The sequence below is a fragment of the Candidozyma auris genome, chromosome 3 (assembly GCF_003013715.1).
Source record: "Candidozyma auris chromosome 3, complete sequence".
Taxonomy (NCBI): domain Eukaryota; kingdom Fungi; phylum Ascomycota; class Pichiomycetes; order Serinales; family Metschnikowiaceae; genus Candidozyma; species Candidozyma auris.
Window position 1 is genome coordinate 674,547 of NC_072814.1, and position 15,127 is coordinate 689,673.

General features: G+C 44.0%; 10 protein-coding genes across 10 annotated transcripts; 5 read left to right on the top strand and 5 right to left on the bottom strand. All coding sequences in view use genetic code 12, as the record gives it.

Annotated features, from left to right (window-relative positions):
- Positions 1–24: 24 nt before the first annotated feature.
- CJI96_0002932 (uncharacterized protein) lies at positions 25–819 on the top strand (the record flags this gene model as incomplete). The annotated part of the gene is made up of 1 exon (XM_029033564.2): positions 25–819. The coding sequence occupies one exon, from the start codon at positions 25–27 to the stop codon at positions 817–819; it is 795 nt and encodes a 264-aa protein (XP_028892156.1).
- Positions 820–884: 65 nt separating this feature from the next.
- On the bottom strand, positions 885–2,258 carry RPT2 (proteasome regulatory particle base subunit RPT2; the record flags this gene model as incomplete). The annotated part of the gene is made up of 2 exons (XM_029033563.2): positions 885–2,204; positions 2,256–2,258. The coding sequence occupies 2 exons, from the start codon at positions 2,256–2,258 to the stop codon at positions 885–887; spliced, it is 1,323 nt and encodes a 440-aa protein (XP_028892155.1).
- A 360-nt stretch (positions 2,259–2,618) lies between these two features.
- Positions 2,619–2,993, bottom strand: CJI96_0002934 (thioredoxin family protein; the record flags this gene model as incomplete). Its single annotated transcript, XM_029033562.2, has 1 exon — positions 2,619–2,993. One exon carries the CDS (start codon positions 2,991–2,993, stop codon positions 2,619–2,621), a length of 375 nt encoding a protein of 124 aa, XP_028892154.2.
- Positions 2,994–3,572: 579 nt separating this feature from the next.
- On the top strand, positions 3,573–5,678 carry CJI96_0002935 (uncharacterized protein; the record flags this gene model as incomplete). The annotated part of the gene is made up of 1 exon (XM_029033561.2): positions 3,573–5,678. One exon carries the CDS (start codon positions 3,573–3,575, stop codon positions 5,676–5,678), a length of 2,106 nt encoding a protein of 701 aa, XP_028892153.2.
- Positions 5,679–5,802: 124 nt separating this feature from the next.
- On the bottom strand, positions 5,803–6,381 carry CJI96_0002936 (uncharacterized protein; the record flags this gene model as incomplete). Its single annotated transcript, XM_029033560.2, has 1 exon — positions 5,803–6,381. The coding sequence occupies one exon, from the start codon at positions 6,379–6,381 to the stop codon at positions 5,803–5,805; it is 579 nt and encodes a 192-aa protein (XP_028892152.2).
- Positions 6,382–6,560: 179 nt separating this feature from the next.
- Positions 6,561–7,031, top strand: CJI96_0002937 (uncharacterized protein; the record flags this gene model as incomplete). Its single annotated transcript, XM_029033559.2, has 1 exon — positions 6,561–7,031. The coding sequence occupies one exon, from the start codon at positions 6,561–6,563 to the stop codon at positions 7,029–7,031; it is 471 nt and encodes a 156-aa protein (XP_028892151.1).
- A 1,054-nt stretch (positions 7,032–8,085) lies between these two features.
- Positions 8,086–9,048, top strand: TRR1 (thioredoxin-disulfide reductase; the record flags this gene model as incomplete). Its single annotated transcript, XM_029033558.1, has 1 exon — positions 8,086–9,048. The coding sequence occupies one exon, from the start codon at positions 8,086–8,088 to the stop codon at positions 9,046–9,048; it is 963 nt and encodes a 320-aa protein (XP_028892150.1).
- A 312-nt stretch (positions 9,049–9,360) lies between these two features.
- Positions 9,361–10,224, top strand: PEP12 (SNAP receptor PEP12; the record flags this gene model as incomplete). Its single annotated transcript, XM_029033557.2, has 1 exon — positions 9,361–10,224. The coding sequence occupies one exon, from the start codon at positions 9,361–9,363 to the stop codon at positions 10,222–10,224; it is 864 nt and encodes a 287-aa protein (XP_028892149.2).
- Positions 10,225–10,261: 37 nt separating this feature from the next.
- On the bottom strand, positions 10,262–11,440 carry CJI96_0002940 (iron-sulfur cluster assembly protein CIA1; the record flags this gene model as incomplete). The annotated part of the gene is made up of 1 exon (XM_029033556.2): positions 10,262–11,440. The coding sequence occupies one exon, from the start codon at positions 11,438–11,440 to the stop codon at positions 10,262–10,264; it is 1,179 nt and encodes a 392-aa protein (XP_028892148.2).
- A 122-nt stretch (positions 11,441–11,562) lies between these two features.
- On the bottom strand, positions 11,563–14,514 carry CJI96_0002941 (uncharacterized protein; the record flags this gene model as incomplete). Its single annotated transcript, XM_029033555.2, has 1 exon — positions 11,563–14,514. One exon carries the CDS (start codon positions 14,512–14,514, stop codon positions 11,563–11,565), a length of 2,952 nt encoding a protein of 983 aa, XP_028892147.2.
- Between the last annotated feature and the right edge of the window lie 613 nt (positions 14,515–15,127).

The following is a 15,127-nucleotide window of genomic DNA, read 5'->3' on the forward strand; positions in this document are numbered from 1 at the left end:
ATCTCATACACTAACTCGTTCCTCATGTCCTACTCACAGTTGCCACAGCAACCACAATCGCAGCCTCCGGCTTACGAAACCACGGGGCCTACGTCTCCGTATGGAGAGCCCCCCGGAGCCAGAACGGAAGGAGACAACATCCCTGACGATTTCAAGTATTCTGTGAATGTTGCTTCGTGCGAATTGCCTATCCGCCAGATGTTCATCAGAAAAGTGTATGCTATTCTTTCGCTTCAGATATTCGCCACCATCGCCGTGGGATTTTTCATCAGACTGAGCTCGGGGGTTCAGAATTGGTGTATGAACAACATGTGGCTCTTTTGGGTGTCAATGGTTGGTTCATTTGGTTTCATGATTGCCGCCCACGTCAAGGCTCGCTCATACCCTACAAACCTTATCTTGCTAGCGGGCTTCACCTTGTGTGAGGCGTACCTCGTCGGTCTTGGCTGCTCGTTAGACCGGTCGGAGATTTTGGTGAAAGCTACTCTTCTTACGGCTATCATTTTTATTGGTTTGACAGCTTTTGCTTTCCAGACAAAGTACGACTTCAGAAGTTGGCAGGGTGCTTTGGGAATGGGCTTGTGGGCTCTTCTCGGCTGGGGATTGATGATGATGTTCTTCCCTGGAGGCAAGACCGTGAATATGGTCTACTCTGGTATTGGTGCTTTGTTGTTCTGTGGCTATATTGTCGTGGACACGCAGCTCATCATGAAGAGCTATCATCTTGACGATGAAGTCTTGGCTGCTATCAAGCTCTACTTGGATATCTTAAATCTCTTCTTGTTCATTCTCAGAATGATGCGTAATTCAGATGACTAATTAATAAATCTATAACTTGAATGAATGTTGTCGTGAATTTATGTATTGTACACCACTATTTAAACTTACAAGTACAAGCCTTCAAGATTTTCTTCAACCTTATTCTTGAGCACTCTTTCTTTAGCGGTCTTGAAGTCCTCAGCTTTAACTTGCATTCTTCTTTCTCTCAATGCCAACAAACCTGCCTCTGTACACATCGCCTTGATATCAGCTCCAGATAGGTCATCCTTCGAGGTCACTAGCTCGTCTAGATTCACGTCTGACGATAAGTTCATCTTCGATGTGTGAATGGTCAAAATCTTTTTCTTGGTGTTAGCGTCAGGATTTTCGAAAAGAATCTTACGGTCGATTCTACCTGGTCTGATTAATGCAGGGTCCAAAGATTCAATTTTGTTGGTGGCCATAATGACCTTGATGTCACCTCTGTCGTCGAAACCATCTAATTGATTCAACAACTCTAACATTGTTCTTTGAATTTCTCTTTCACCACCAGACGTGGACTCGTATCTCTTTGAACCGATAGCGTCAATCTCATCGATGAAAACTATCGATGGTGCAAGTTCACCTGCAATCTGGAAAATCTGTCTGCACAATCTAGGACCGTCACCGAGGTATTTTTGAATCAACTCGGACCCGACAATTCTCAAAAAAGTAGCACTTGTTTGGTTGGCAACCGCCTTAGCCAAGAGAGTCTTACCGGTACCAGGAGCACCGTATAAAATAACACCCTTAGGCGGCTTGATACCCATTTCTTCGTATAGCTCAGGATGCGTGAGCGGCAACTCAACAGCTTCTTTTATTTCTTGAATTTGTGATTCCAAGCCACCAATATCAGAGTAGGATTCCGTGGGGGACTTCTCTAATTTCATCACCGAGACCATTGGGTCCGCGTCATCTTGCAAAACACCGACAATAGAAACAGTTTTGTGATGTAAAAGGACCGAGCAACCAGGCTCCAAAAGGCCCTTGTCAACGAACGACATGATAGATACGTAGTACTCAGAGCCTGCAGTAGTTGACACGATGCCGTGGTCGTCATCAATGATCTCCTCTAAAGTACCGATTGACATTGGGTACCCTCTAACTTCGTCAACTTTCTCTCTCTCTTCTGCCTGTCTGGCCTCAGTTGGCTGGAAAGCTTCTTGGTTGGCAATGAACTCTTCTTCCAAGAGCAAGTGGTCCTTGATTCTCTCCAACTTCAATAATTTTAACTTACATCTCGTGCTTGGATGAACGCTGGGCAATTTTACGGCGGTATCTGGTCCTTTCCTTCTCTTTTTACCGAACTTGGACTCCACTGGAGGCTCATACTTAGGCTTCTCCTTCTTTTTGTCATCTTTCTTTTTGCTGGGGTCTCCACCACCAGGTAAAGATGCACCTTGTCCCTAAAATATTAGTTTCGAAATTGAACGTTTGTTTGGATGTGGATGACATACCATTATTAGAAATTAGTGTAATGGATGGCTTACGGTTGGAAGTGAGATCGCCACTTTGAGTCCCCAACTCGAAAACGGTCACGTGATTTCATTCGATACAAATCACTACCCAAGAAACTCGTAAGAATACTGAATAATAAAATAAAAAATAAACTGAATTTCTATTGAGTCCATTTGAAGTATTTGAAAGCCATAGATTCTCGATGTCCTCGTCGACGTATGTGAAGCATCAACCGTTAGGGCGGTCGCAGCTATTCTTACTAAATTCTGTGAAGCATCGCAGCCTAACTAATACCCAGTGTCTTCAATAATTTGAATTCTTGACTAAATATTCAATACATAGACATTTATTCGTAGAAGTATTTAGAGTTTTCTGGACTTGATGTCGACGCCAGTGTTTTCTTCAATCAACTTCACCAACTGCTGAAGGTCAGCACCAACGATCTTCCCAGATTGCTCGCCATTTTTGAAAAATAAGATAGTTGGCATTGCCGAGATTTCGTTTTTACCAGCCACATCTTGGGCTTCGTCGACGTCAACTCTGGCAAATTGGGCCTCCGGCACTGCCGCAGCGATCTTATCAAAGATAGGTGCAATGGCTTTACAAGGGCCACACCACGTAGCGTAGAAGTCAATAACAGAGGGTTTCTCGGAATTGACGAATTTAGCAAACATTTCTGTATCTCTGAGCTCGGTGATTGTGGGTTCGGTGCTGTAGGAAGCGAGTCTGAGTCTCATGATTGGGGAAGTAGACCTCAAGAGATTACCTCTCACCAGAGGCAATGACCTTGTTGCAGATGAAGTGAATGACCTGAGCATTTTGATTGGTTTTGATGAGATTATGCGAAAGAAAGGTAGTAGTTGCTCTCGGAGACACCTCCACTCTTATCTAGTCCATAGTAAGTGCACACCTTTAGTGCGCAGGACTCATCCTAAAGTGAGCAACACCTAGGCCAGTGAAGAAATAGATGGCACATGTTTACATTCATATAATTGAAGGACATGAATGAATCATGGATACCTCTTCTTGTTTCAGGTAGGCTTCACCAGCATCTTCCAAGAGTGGCCATCAGAGTATACTCATAGCAGTCTTTGCAGGCGAATCGTGTACCTCAAACTCTCCTTAGCTTAGCCAATTGTATACTCTTACCTCAAATGATCGTATAATTTACTCTTAACATGATATACCAAGCACTGGTGGGCAGATTTGTGTGGTTTATTGTATCCCTTCAATTTCGCGCACGTGATCTCATCGCATAGCATGGGAATTTTCAAGGCCCATAACTTTGTATCCAAAGCTTAAATCTAGTCAACACTATGGGGAAAGGTACGAAGCGTTCTGCAAAGTCAGCAACGACAAAAGAAAGCAAGAAACCTAAGTTCCTGCCCCAGCCGGTCCCAGAGAGTGAGCTGGAAGCGTCAGAGAACGAAGCCACATTCTACCAGTCTGCTGAGGAAGGTGAAGACGATTCGAGCGATATCTCGGGTTCCGAGTTGGATTCCAGTTCTGAACAAGAAGATGCTGATGAGGGCGATGAACTCGATGATCTTGACGATCTTGACGAGAAGAATGACGCTGATGAAGATGATGAGCTCGACGACCTTGATGACCTCGAAGAGGATGATGAGGAGGATGATAGTAATGAGAAGAGTGACGAGTCCGAGAAGGCAGCTGACCCAAACAAGAAGACTTCAGCGGAGCAGCATGCCGAACAGAGAAAGTTGCTTGCAGAGAGAAAACTCAAAAGAAAGGCTGGTACTGAGGTAGAGAGAATCAAGGCCTTGTGGGAGAAGTTGCGAGTGAAGAAGCCTACTCCACCAAAGCAAGTTAGAGACAAATTGTGCGATGAGATTTGGGAATTGGCCCACGATGTTATTTACGACTTGGTTTTGAAACACGACGCTTCTCGTGTTGTGCAGACTTTGGTCAAATATTCGTCGAAGGAGAGAAGAGACAAAATCGTGCAGGCTCTTAAGGGCCATTATTACCAATTGGCTACTTCCTCGTATGGTAAGTACCTCTTAGTCAAGCTTTTGCATTACGGCTCCAAAGAATCTAGAGCTCTTATTGTGAACGAGCTCCACGGCAAGTTGCGTAAGCTCATGAGACACAAAGAAGGTGCATACGTTGTGGAAGACTTATTTGTTCTCTACTCTACTGCTGAGCAGAAGAACCAGATCATTCGTGAGTTCTGGGGTGCTGAGTATGCCGTCTTTAAGGACTCCGGTAAAGGGAAAACCGTGTTGGACGTTGTGAATGAGTCTGCAGAAAAGAGACAATTGATCATGACAAATTTGAGTGGTACAATTGCAGCATCTGTTGAGAAAGGATCCACTGGATTCCAAATTTTGCATGCTGCCATGAAGGAGTATGTCGCCATTTTGGTAGAAGATCCTGAGAAGAACGACACGCAAATACGGGAGTTTATCGAGCTTCTTGCCGAGCAGTTCGCTGAATTGGTCCACACCCAAGAGGGTTCCGAGGTTGCATGTCTGTTATTGGCTCTTGCGAATGCCAAAGAAAGAAAGGTGATTATTAGATCACTCAAAAATCATGCAAAGGAGTTGATCAAGAATGAGCACGGAAATACTGTTTTGATTGCATTGTATATGACAGTGGATGACACTGTTCTTCTCCATAAGTCATTTAGTGCTGAGCTTTACACTTCGGAGCTCCTACCTGAACTCATTCAAGAAAAATTCTCTCGGAGACCTTTGCTTTACTTGCTTAAAGGGTTGGACGGGAAGTACTTCTCCCCAAAAGTAAAAGAGGAGCTTTCACGCTACGAGAAAATTGCATACGCTAAAACCACGAAGAAACCACAAGAACAAAGAAGAATCGAGTTGCAGCTGAAGGCTTTGCCCTCGATTTACAAGGCCTTGACTTCCACGTTGTCCCCAGACTCCAACCCAACATTCACTAAGCTTCTATCCGTCAACATGGCCGCACAATTCATCACTGAATTGCTTCTCACGCCATCCGACGACGAAGATGTGAACACTTCCAGATCTGAGCTTGTGGATGCTATTTTTGATATCACATTCAAGACAGATATTTTGGAAGACCACCATTTGCTCAACAAAACTCCATTTTTCTCCAGATCGCTCAAGTCTTTAATTCATGGAGATGAATTCAAGTTCGATAACGAGAAGAAAAAGCTTGTTACCGTTTCAGAATCTAAACTTCCTGGTTTGGGATCTTCTTTTGCAGCAAGATGTTCCTCTGCCATTTTGGAAGGTGATACCTTGAGCAAATGGGTCTCTGGCCAAGGTGCTTTCGTCGTTCTTGCTGTCTATGAGGTCTTGGCTCTCAAGGACCATAAAGAAAGTAAAAACCTCAACAAAGCATTGAAGAAGATAAAAGGTGATTTGAAGAAGGATAAGGACAACAAGGGAGCTCAATTGTTGTTGAAACTTTTGTGAACTTCGAGAACCATGCTTCTCAGAATTGGCTAGCTTCAGCCGTGTAGATTATAAAATTTACTAGCATTAGTATAATCGATAAGACCTTCATTATCTTCAGTTATGTACAAGAGTGGATATTATATTACTTCCTGGGTTTGATACTTGCAGATGCAATTGGGCTCTCTTCAGATTTTGCCTGAGCGTCCGCCTGCGCCCATGGATCATCAGAATTTGGTGCTGCAGACTCAGACTCAGCTGCCGATTTCTTCACCTTCTCCACTTCTTCTTGAAACTTTTTATTCTCCTCCTCGACTTTGTCCAACTCCGCCTGAAGCGTCATTCTATTCTCATTTTCGAGTCTCATTTTCTCATTCTGCCACTTCTGATCCGCGTGCTGAGCCAAAATCTTTATTCTCTGCTGCCTCAACTGGTCATCAATGAGCTCTTGCAAGGTTGGGGCATTCTGCCTGGTACGACGTAGCCATTGGTGCCATTGCGGAGGAACCGATTCAAAGTGATCTGTTTTGAACAAAGACTGCTGGTACGGCTCGAGTTTACGGCGTAAGCGGCCCATGTTCCCATCTAACGTGAACTCCCAGTATGTGTTTCCATGAAGATCGTACCCCATGAAGAACTTCTTCCTGAACGGGATATCCCTTCTTGCCTGAAACTTATGTAGAATACGTTTCCAATATGGATACTTGCTAGCTATAGGGTCCATTTCAAAGATTCACTCTTGGTTTGTGCCTGTAGATGAGCATCTACAATAGAGGGTGCTCGCACTAAGTAGTAGGAGTTAATACAGGAGACCCCAACCCACCAAGTCTGACCACAAACTCATCGCCCATACCACATAAGATAGTCCCGTCATCACTTTCATCACAACACAGTGAAGTGACGATGCCTCGACAACGAAACGAGTCGTTTTCTCACCTCAACTCAGTGGCTCCTGTACCCATTGAGCTCACTGACGATACCATTTCGGCGAGTCAGTTTGATGACTCCTCCAGAATCACCGATGTGCTTGTTGGAGATTACCATATTGTCTCTGGTGACTCTGCGCCTCAGTATGTTGTGTGGTCTATACGAATTGTAGTTAACGGAGCATCGCATTCACTGATTGTGCTCTACAAGAGGTATAGTGACATTGACCACTTTAGGAGGGAGCTTGTCAAGGCATTCCCAAAGGACTCAATCCCGCCACTACCACCTAAGGACAGTTTCAGCTTGTCACGAATGTGGTTCAGCGATCTGTGGCTAGAGTCTCGCCGCAGGGGTCTTCAATGGTTCATGACCAACGTGCTACTAAACCCAAAATACCAGCACAGTCCAGTGATTACTCAATTCGTGCTCAAACAGACGGCCAGGTGAGGTTTAATTAAGGTTCATTTTTTACAGGTGATTGCTTTCTTTGAGTATCAGCAATGTCAACTCACCTCTTGATCGAGTCCTTTATTTCTCAGTCTTTGCAGTGTTTAATGGGCTGATCAGCTAGCGCCTTTTGCAATATGAATACAGGGGACTACCCAATTTCACTATACCCACATTAAGTGGATCAATTGATTTTGAGTCAACAAAATTGTTTTCTTAATGAAACACTCCTGGGACGTCATTTTGCACCCATTACTAGGCGACCATCAGGTGATCGTAAGCCTGGGCATTTTCGGAGAAAACGTAACACAAAATTCATTGACATGACGACGAAGTGCTTTTCGCATTACATAGTCCGAGGCAAACCCTCCATGGGTGCTTCTGGCCATGTAGCAACCTGTCGCTCAGTAAGCATTGGACCTTGGTAGTGATCGCGGACTCCTCAGGTACAGAGTGAAAAAAGTCAGCGTGAGACAGACAAGATTTCGAAAGCAACGTAGAGATTTACCTTGGAAAAAATAAAGTAAAATAAAAAATTGAAAACCAAAGAGAAAATTTTAATGATTAAAATCTACCAAGAGCTAGGAATCAATAAACATCTGAAAACAATGCTATAATGATGTGTGCTTATGACATCAGCGCAATCATTTTAATCTCCAGTCAACTTGTCCGATCGGAGGAATCCGACTCGGTGGGGGTCAGTGAAGAAGAAGTAAGGTTCAAGCGCGGCGCCGTTTTCTTCGAAGGTTTCTTTTTTTTTCCCCCTGCCTGACTTTTTTCATTCTACCTGAGGGCCTCGCTTTTTGAACTCTACTAAGCAGAAAACAACAAAAAAAAGAATGGCCGGCCGTTCGCGGTTACCAAACCCACAAGCGAGAAATAACGCCTCCAAGTGAACACAATTTGCTCCTGCACCAACCGATTTGTCAATCGTCCCGCGGCTAGACTACGGTTTGTGAGAGTGTTTCTGTGATTATATAAAGTGCGCCCATTTCCCACCATCTGCATGGTGTTCTTTCAAAAATTCATCAAACCTTATACAATCACTTCTAGAATGGTACACCACAAAGTCACTATCATTGGTTCTGGTCCTGCTGCCCACACCGCTGCCATCTACTTGTCTCGTGCCGAGGTGAAGCCCACCATGTATGAGGGTATGTTGGCTAACGGTATTGCCGCTGGTGGCCAGTTGACCACCACCACCGACGTGGAGAACTTCCCTGGTTTTCCCAAAGGTATCAACGGTACCACCTTGATGGAGCAAATGAGAGAACAGTCGCAGAGATTCGGTACTGAGATCATCACTGAGACCATCTCTAAGGTCGACTTCTCTAAGAGACCCTTCAAATTGTGGACTGAGTGGAACGAAGACGCTGAGCCTATCACTACTGATGCTGTTATTATTGCCACTGGTGCTTCTGCCAAGAGAATGCACATCCCAGGTGAGGACAAGTATTGGCAGCAGGGTATTTCTGCCTGTGCTGTTTGCGACGGTGCTGTCCCACTCTTCAGAAACAAGCCTTTGGCTGTTGTCGGTGGTGGTGACTCTGCCTGTGAGGAGGCTCTTTTCTTGACCAAGTACGCCTCCAAGGTGTACTTGCTCGTCAGAAGAGACGTGTTGAGGGCTTCCACCATCATGCAGAAGAGAGCCAAGAACAACGAGAAGATCGAGATTTTGTGGAACACATCTGCCGTCGAGGCCAAGGGTGACGGCAAAGTCTTGACCTCTCTTGACATTGTGAACAACAAGACCAACGAGAAGTCTGAGCTCCAGGTTAACGGTTTGTTCTACGCCATTGGTCACATTCCAGCTACTTCTGTCTTCGCTGACCAGCTTGAAACTGACGAGACTGGCTACATCAAGACCGAGCCTGGTACTGCCAACACCTCCAAGCCATTCGTTTTCGCTGCTGGTGATGTTCAAGACAAGAAGTACAGACAGGCCGTCACCTCTGCTGGTACCGGCTGTATGGCTGCTCTTGACTGCATTGCCAAGCTCGAGGAGGAGGAAGCTTGACAATTGAGACCCCTGTTATAGACATACGATAGAGTTCCGCTTAGCTGGACAGGTGGGCTTGGTTTTTATAGATGCTCATCTAATGTGATATATTTTACGTTATCTATAAGAGGGGTAGAAAAGGAGCTGGGCTCCTATCTCACGGTATTAGAATACCGGGCAGAATGCATTACTGCAACTGCAAGTAGGGTCAATTTCTAGAATATAGAGATATCTATGCACGTGTTTATAGCCATGTGATTTATGGCTCGTGACACAAGTACCCATAGCCGATAAGAGGCGTTCAAGGTGTCACCACTTCTGAAAACTGTCATGTCATTTAGTAACCCTTTCTCCGACGATTTGGAAGCAGATGCTGCCTCCAATCACTACAAAGACTTCCCTGAGTTTGAGTCGCTATCTCAGGCCATTGATAATAACCTATACAACATCAACAATAATCAGTTGGTGTCCTTAAGGAACTTGCTTGGGCAATATGAGAAGCTATTACAAAGCGACGTTGAAACTATCAAATTAAACTCTTCTAGAATCTCTCACAAGATCATGGAAGTCACCGGAAAATGTACAGACTCTTTCAAGAAGATCAATGGTAGTGCAAAGCTGCTCAACGACTACTTGACGGAGTGTGAAAATAATCACGAGGATTCCGATTCATTACAATATCTTCGGCAAAAAGAGGGCGTTCTAGTGAATTTAGTAAAGTCCAGTTTGCAAAGATATAGGAGTCTACAGGAAAAGTACTCCAGTTTACAAAAACAGTATGTGAGTAAAATGCCTGTTCTGCAGCAGGAAGAGGAAACCTCCACTGAAGACACTTCAGTTCCTCAAAAGCAGCAAAGTATACAGATCACATACGAGCCAATCAATGCAGAAGAATTGGAGCAGCAGACCCTCTTGATAGAAGAACGTGAACGTGAAATACAACAGATCTCTCAAGATACTCAGGAGATCAATGACATATTCTCCAACTTGCAAGATATCATTCAAGAACAGCTGTTTCAGATAGATACCATTGAGGAGAATATAAATAGTTATAGTGCCGATGCAAGAGGCGCCTCTAGAGAGCTACGAAAGGCTGAGCGCTATCAGAGAAGATCAGGTGGGCGCATGTGCTGCTGTCTTATAATTCTTTTGAGTATTCTAGGGTCTATTATCCTCATATCTATAATTTTTTGATATATACGTCGGTAATGTGAATTACTGCAGTGTAAACTTATGCCTCCCAGATATTAATATAACCATCGTCTCCAGCACTCACAAGTACCTCATTGCCTTCTTCTAATGTACACCATGTGAGACAGTTGATCTCGTAGACCCCGTGAGCAGCTTTCTGAATGCTGTCAATTTTCCAATCTTTCCCATCGAACACGTAGACGGCAATTTGCCCATCCGCCCCCGCTGTGGCTATCCTACCGCTCTTGGGTGACCAATCAACAGAATAAATCGCATACTTGTGGACAGGAGGAAGCACTGTTTCGAGCTCCCAGGGCATTTCAGAACTGCGGTGTTTTATCGAGCTGGGTATTCCTTGTTCATGTCTCAGCTCCTCAGGCGCAGGGCTCACCCATATGCGAACGGTTGAATCGTCTGAGCACGAAACTAGTCTCAAATTGTCTGCTGATGCTATGAGTGATTTTGGATTTTCAAATGCAGAGCACCAAACCGTTCCCTGGTGACCACTGAGTAATCCCACACACGACCAGTCATCGTCATCATCGTCTTGCTTATATACTCTGATGGTATCATCGTAGGAGGAGCTTGCAAGGATATTTTGCACTGGGTGCCAAGTGATATGTTTTATATCGTGCTCGTGATCGCTCAATACTGCAACACATTCAAACTCCTCTAGTGTTTCAGGATCTGTTTCCCAGATCCAAACGGTCTTATCTCTGGAGCAGGACGCCAAAAACCTTCCTGATTTGTTCCATGCAACAGATTTGATCTCATTCTCATGACCTTCAATCAATGCCATTAGGTTCCACTCGTTTGTGGCGCTCGTGAGTATATCTATTTCTCTCTTTTGTTTTGCCTGTGCTGCCGTCTCATCCTCTTCATCTTCGTCCATCTCATTCTCAACGTCCAAAAACTCAGCGGGCTCATCGATTCCCCATATTGATATCGTCGAATCAAAAGAGCCACACGCCAAAGCTGGAAGATCAATGAACTCTGTATCTGTCAGCTTCAAATGTGGTTTGAAATTGACCGCTCTCACTGATCGCTTATGCGTTCCTTCCAACTTAGCTATCTGCGGGAAGTTTTTGGAACGAGAGAGCTTATAGATTTTACTAGTCTTGTCGCTCAGGGCCGTAGCCAACAAGGGCAATGTACTATGTGAGTGAACGCTCCATGCTTTATCTGAGTGAGCTGGTATCGATTTGATAAGTTCGAACATAATTACTAAGATGTGCTCTCGAGTATCGATGCTCAATCTAGATAAAGGTTCACCAAACCTGCACGCGTACCTACACAGTAGAGGGGTTCTGCAGGGTTCAGACGGTGTTCATGTATTATAATTTAGTATTCGTCATTGATTAGGCCCAATTTTTTGCCGAAGTAGTTCAATATTCTTTGAGCGTCTCTGTACTGTGCACATGCGAGTATGATCTCCTTGAGAAGTTCTTCTCTGTTGTACCCACAGAGTTGCGAATTGCTGGTACTTTTATCACTGTCTGAGTTTGGACCTAATATCCTCTCACAAAGCTCGAAGAGTTTTGCTTTGAGACCGAGTTCGCAGATTCTTTTGCTGTAAGTGATTAAAAAGTCATGGAAGTCTCTAAACTCGCCTAATAGTTCGCAGCAAAGAATCCTGTTCTCGAGGTGTGAGAGAGAAATTGAATTTTCGAGATTTTCAAACCCTTCCTTCATGATTAAATTCTTCGATATTTTATTGAAAAACTTTCCTCTTCCCACACGACTCTTGCGAAGAATCTCCTCGTTCGTCTTATGTTCAAGAAGACCCAATATGGATGATTCGTGATTGGGTTCTTGCGATGTAAGATTATGTGACTCCATAGAAACCTTATCATCGCTTATTGAATCCCAGTAATGGGAGCCGAATGCCCACCATGCCTCAGTGACTGTCTGCCATACCCCCATATCTGCGTTGAATAAATAACCTGATCCATTGGAGAGCGTTACGAGAGGAATACCTTTGGATGTTATCGAGCACATGGTGATATTCTCTGATTTGCTCAAAGTGTCCTCCCTAAACTTGGTGTGCAGATCAAGAATTGATGCTAGAGACAGAGGGCAATGAAGATGAAGTTTTCGTTGTTGCATATCCCAAACAAAAAGCTCACCGATCGCTGTCACTGCCATTAAATAGTCTCCGTAGCTCTCCAAGAATACAATCGGAGACCCTAGAACGATGGGAGGTAGGAACCGCTTACCTGAGATGTGATGATAAGTTATAAGCTGCCCATCTGCAGTGCAAACGGCCCAGAAGCTTGTTCCCTCAGTGGCTAATTGGATAAATCTCGGTATGAAATCGCTCCAGATGGGCTGTTCATTTTTGAAGCAAGTCAAACGAGAAGGTGTATTCTCGTTACCTTGACCATTTTTTATATCTAGTAATATCCTGTCATCCGTTCTGCTAGGTATTTGAAACGCTAAACGTACCTTCGGAACCAGCAATCTAACCTTTGCGAAAGCTGTGTTTGGATTTAACACGGCTGTTCCAATAAACTTTACAGGTTCTAACTCTCGTCTTATTTTCTTGACGGGACCACCGTCTTCTTGTGCTTTGTCTCTTTTGCTCTCCTTTCGTACTTCTTCTGACACGGCATAAGAAGGTTTGTCGAATTCCATGAGAGGTTTTGATGAAGATTTTGATAGAGAGTCTGCATCAGATCCTTTAGCGAGCGTAGTTGATCTGGAAACCGGTCCATTTCCGTTAGAGATGAGCATCGGCTGTATGCGTTTTTTGCCATTCTTGGTTGTGACTTTCTGATCTCCTGTTGAAGAAGCTGGCGCGGGCTTTGGCGTTGATCTTGAGCTTGCACCTTTCGTTTTTGTTGATGATGTAACTCTAGTGCGCTCACCCATGGCTGTACTCATTATGTCGTCTATCTGGCCTGGCGCATTACTCTCCAAAACCTGGGGATGAATGTCACCATGAACCTCGATTCCATTTGTTGAATCTTCAATAGAATCACCTCTAGCGTTTTCCGTGGCTGCAGTATCCTTCAGGTCATTTTTGTCAGCGGACTCTGCAAAAGCATCACTCAATTTGATAGAATCCTTTTGTTCTATCAATTCCACAGTTGCCTTCTGACCACGCTTTGAGGACGACTCGGATTCCTTCACAACAAAAGGCTTTATATTGGCCTTCTGTGAGTCTTTAAGCTTTTGAAGTAGGTCGTCCGGAACATGAGTTCCCAATTCTAACTGGTCAAAACTAACAACTGAAATGTGTCCATCTAGCGATGCCAAAAGTAACTTCGTGCCGCTGTTATCCCAGCATATATCCACTATTGGCTTCTTGGAAAGCTCACGAAGCACAAGGATAGGTGTTTCTTTGGATGTATTCCAGAGTGCCAAGGTCTTGTCAGAGCCAGCGGATGCAATTATGTGGTAAACGTTGTACGAATGAGAATCATTCGATTCTGTATCACCCTGAAAAATATAAGGATTGAATCTAACAACATCACAATTGACGTCGTGGCCCACAAGACTAATCTTGTTTTCCCAGTCTTGAGACCGTGCCAAAAGCGAAATGAGCGAAGTATGCTGTTTGCTAGCAGAAGGTACGGAGAAGAACTCATCATCACTTGACCACGATATACGCTCATAGTTTATCGTTACCATCGTTGTGGGGTTGTTGTTCATGAGCTTGGAGATCTTATTAGTCAACTTGAACTGATAATTGTCGCAGCTGTCATACTGGTATTGATACAAATGAAGGAACGTGTCGACGCCCATGGTCACAAGATTATTATTGGAATGATTGAATGCAAGGCTCTTTTGGGCTGTATTTTTCATCTTGGTATTGTCTCCTTGTGCCTGGTTGAGAACTTGGTACGTCTCTTTGAGCACATCGTAAAGATGTACCTTACCATCACTAGTACTCCACGCTAGTAACCTCGAGTCTGCCGACCAAGCAATATCTGCTATTTCATTGTTTTTATCCTGTATCAGGGGCCATGGATATAGTAACTTATGGGACATATCGGTCATATTGGTGAGGAACACGTTCCCACTTACGTCTCCCGAAGCCAAAAATAACGGACTTTTTAAAGACCATCGTGCAACTTTGACTGGATGGCTGTGTGGTTTCAAAACATGGACTGGTTTGATTTTAAGAAGCTCTTCCTCTGACGCTGCTTCTATATTCGATAGCAGTTTAAAGTCCCACACAAAAATCTCAGCATCGTTGCCTGCAGTGGCTACATAGCTGTTGGACAGATCAATGTCCACGGAGTGGACTTCTCCACCATGGAGAAGTTGTGGGAGCACCAATAGCTTCATTGCAGGTTGACGAACGTTTCTGGTATTAACAAGACTCACTCAGAGACGTTATGTACTGTGGAGCCTGCACGTACATTACCCAGCGCTATTCCATGGACAATACCTACGGCTGTATACATCAACTTCGATGAAGTTATAGGGTCTTTGGTCTCAAAAGATCTGTTTACTGAATTGAGAAGAAACCCCGGAAATTGAAATGTTTCATACTATGCTGGCATTTTATTTTGTCATTCATGAAGTTCGAAGAAAAAACGTTGTGTCCTATTAGGGAAGTAAATTCGCAGGCGGTAGCCCATTTTCAGAAGTAAATGTGAAGTGAATGAAAGATTTGATCCCACGATGAAATTTAGAGAACCGCAGATCAAGAAAACAAGCAAATCATCAGAGAGGAACCAAATACTCAATTGGGACTAGCACGTCCGTCTTTGCTAAATCATTTCTTAGGACTAATAATTTGAGTCAATTGGTCTTATCTTTGATATCACGTGATGGTTGCTAGGAAAGAGGCATATAACCATTACTTTCAGACGATAATTTGGCGCTTTTAACTCTTTATCATACTATTCTGTCCTGAAAATCTCGATCTAAATTATTTGATGGTCTCTACAATTCA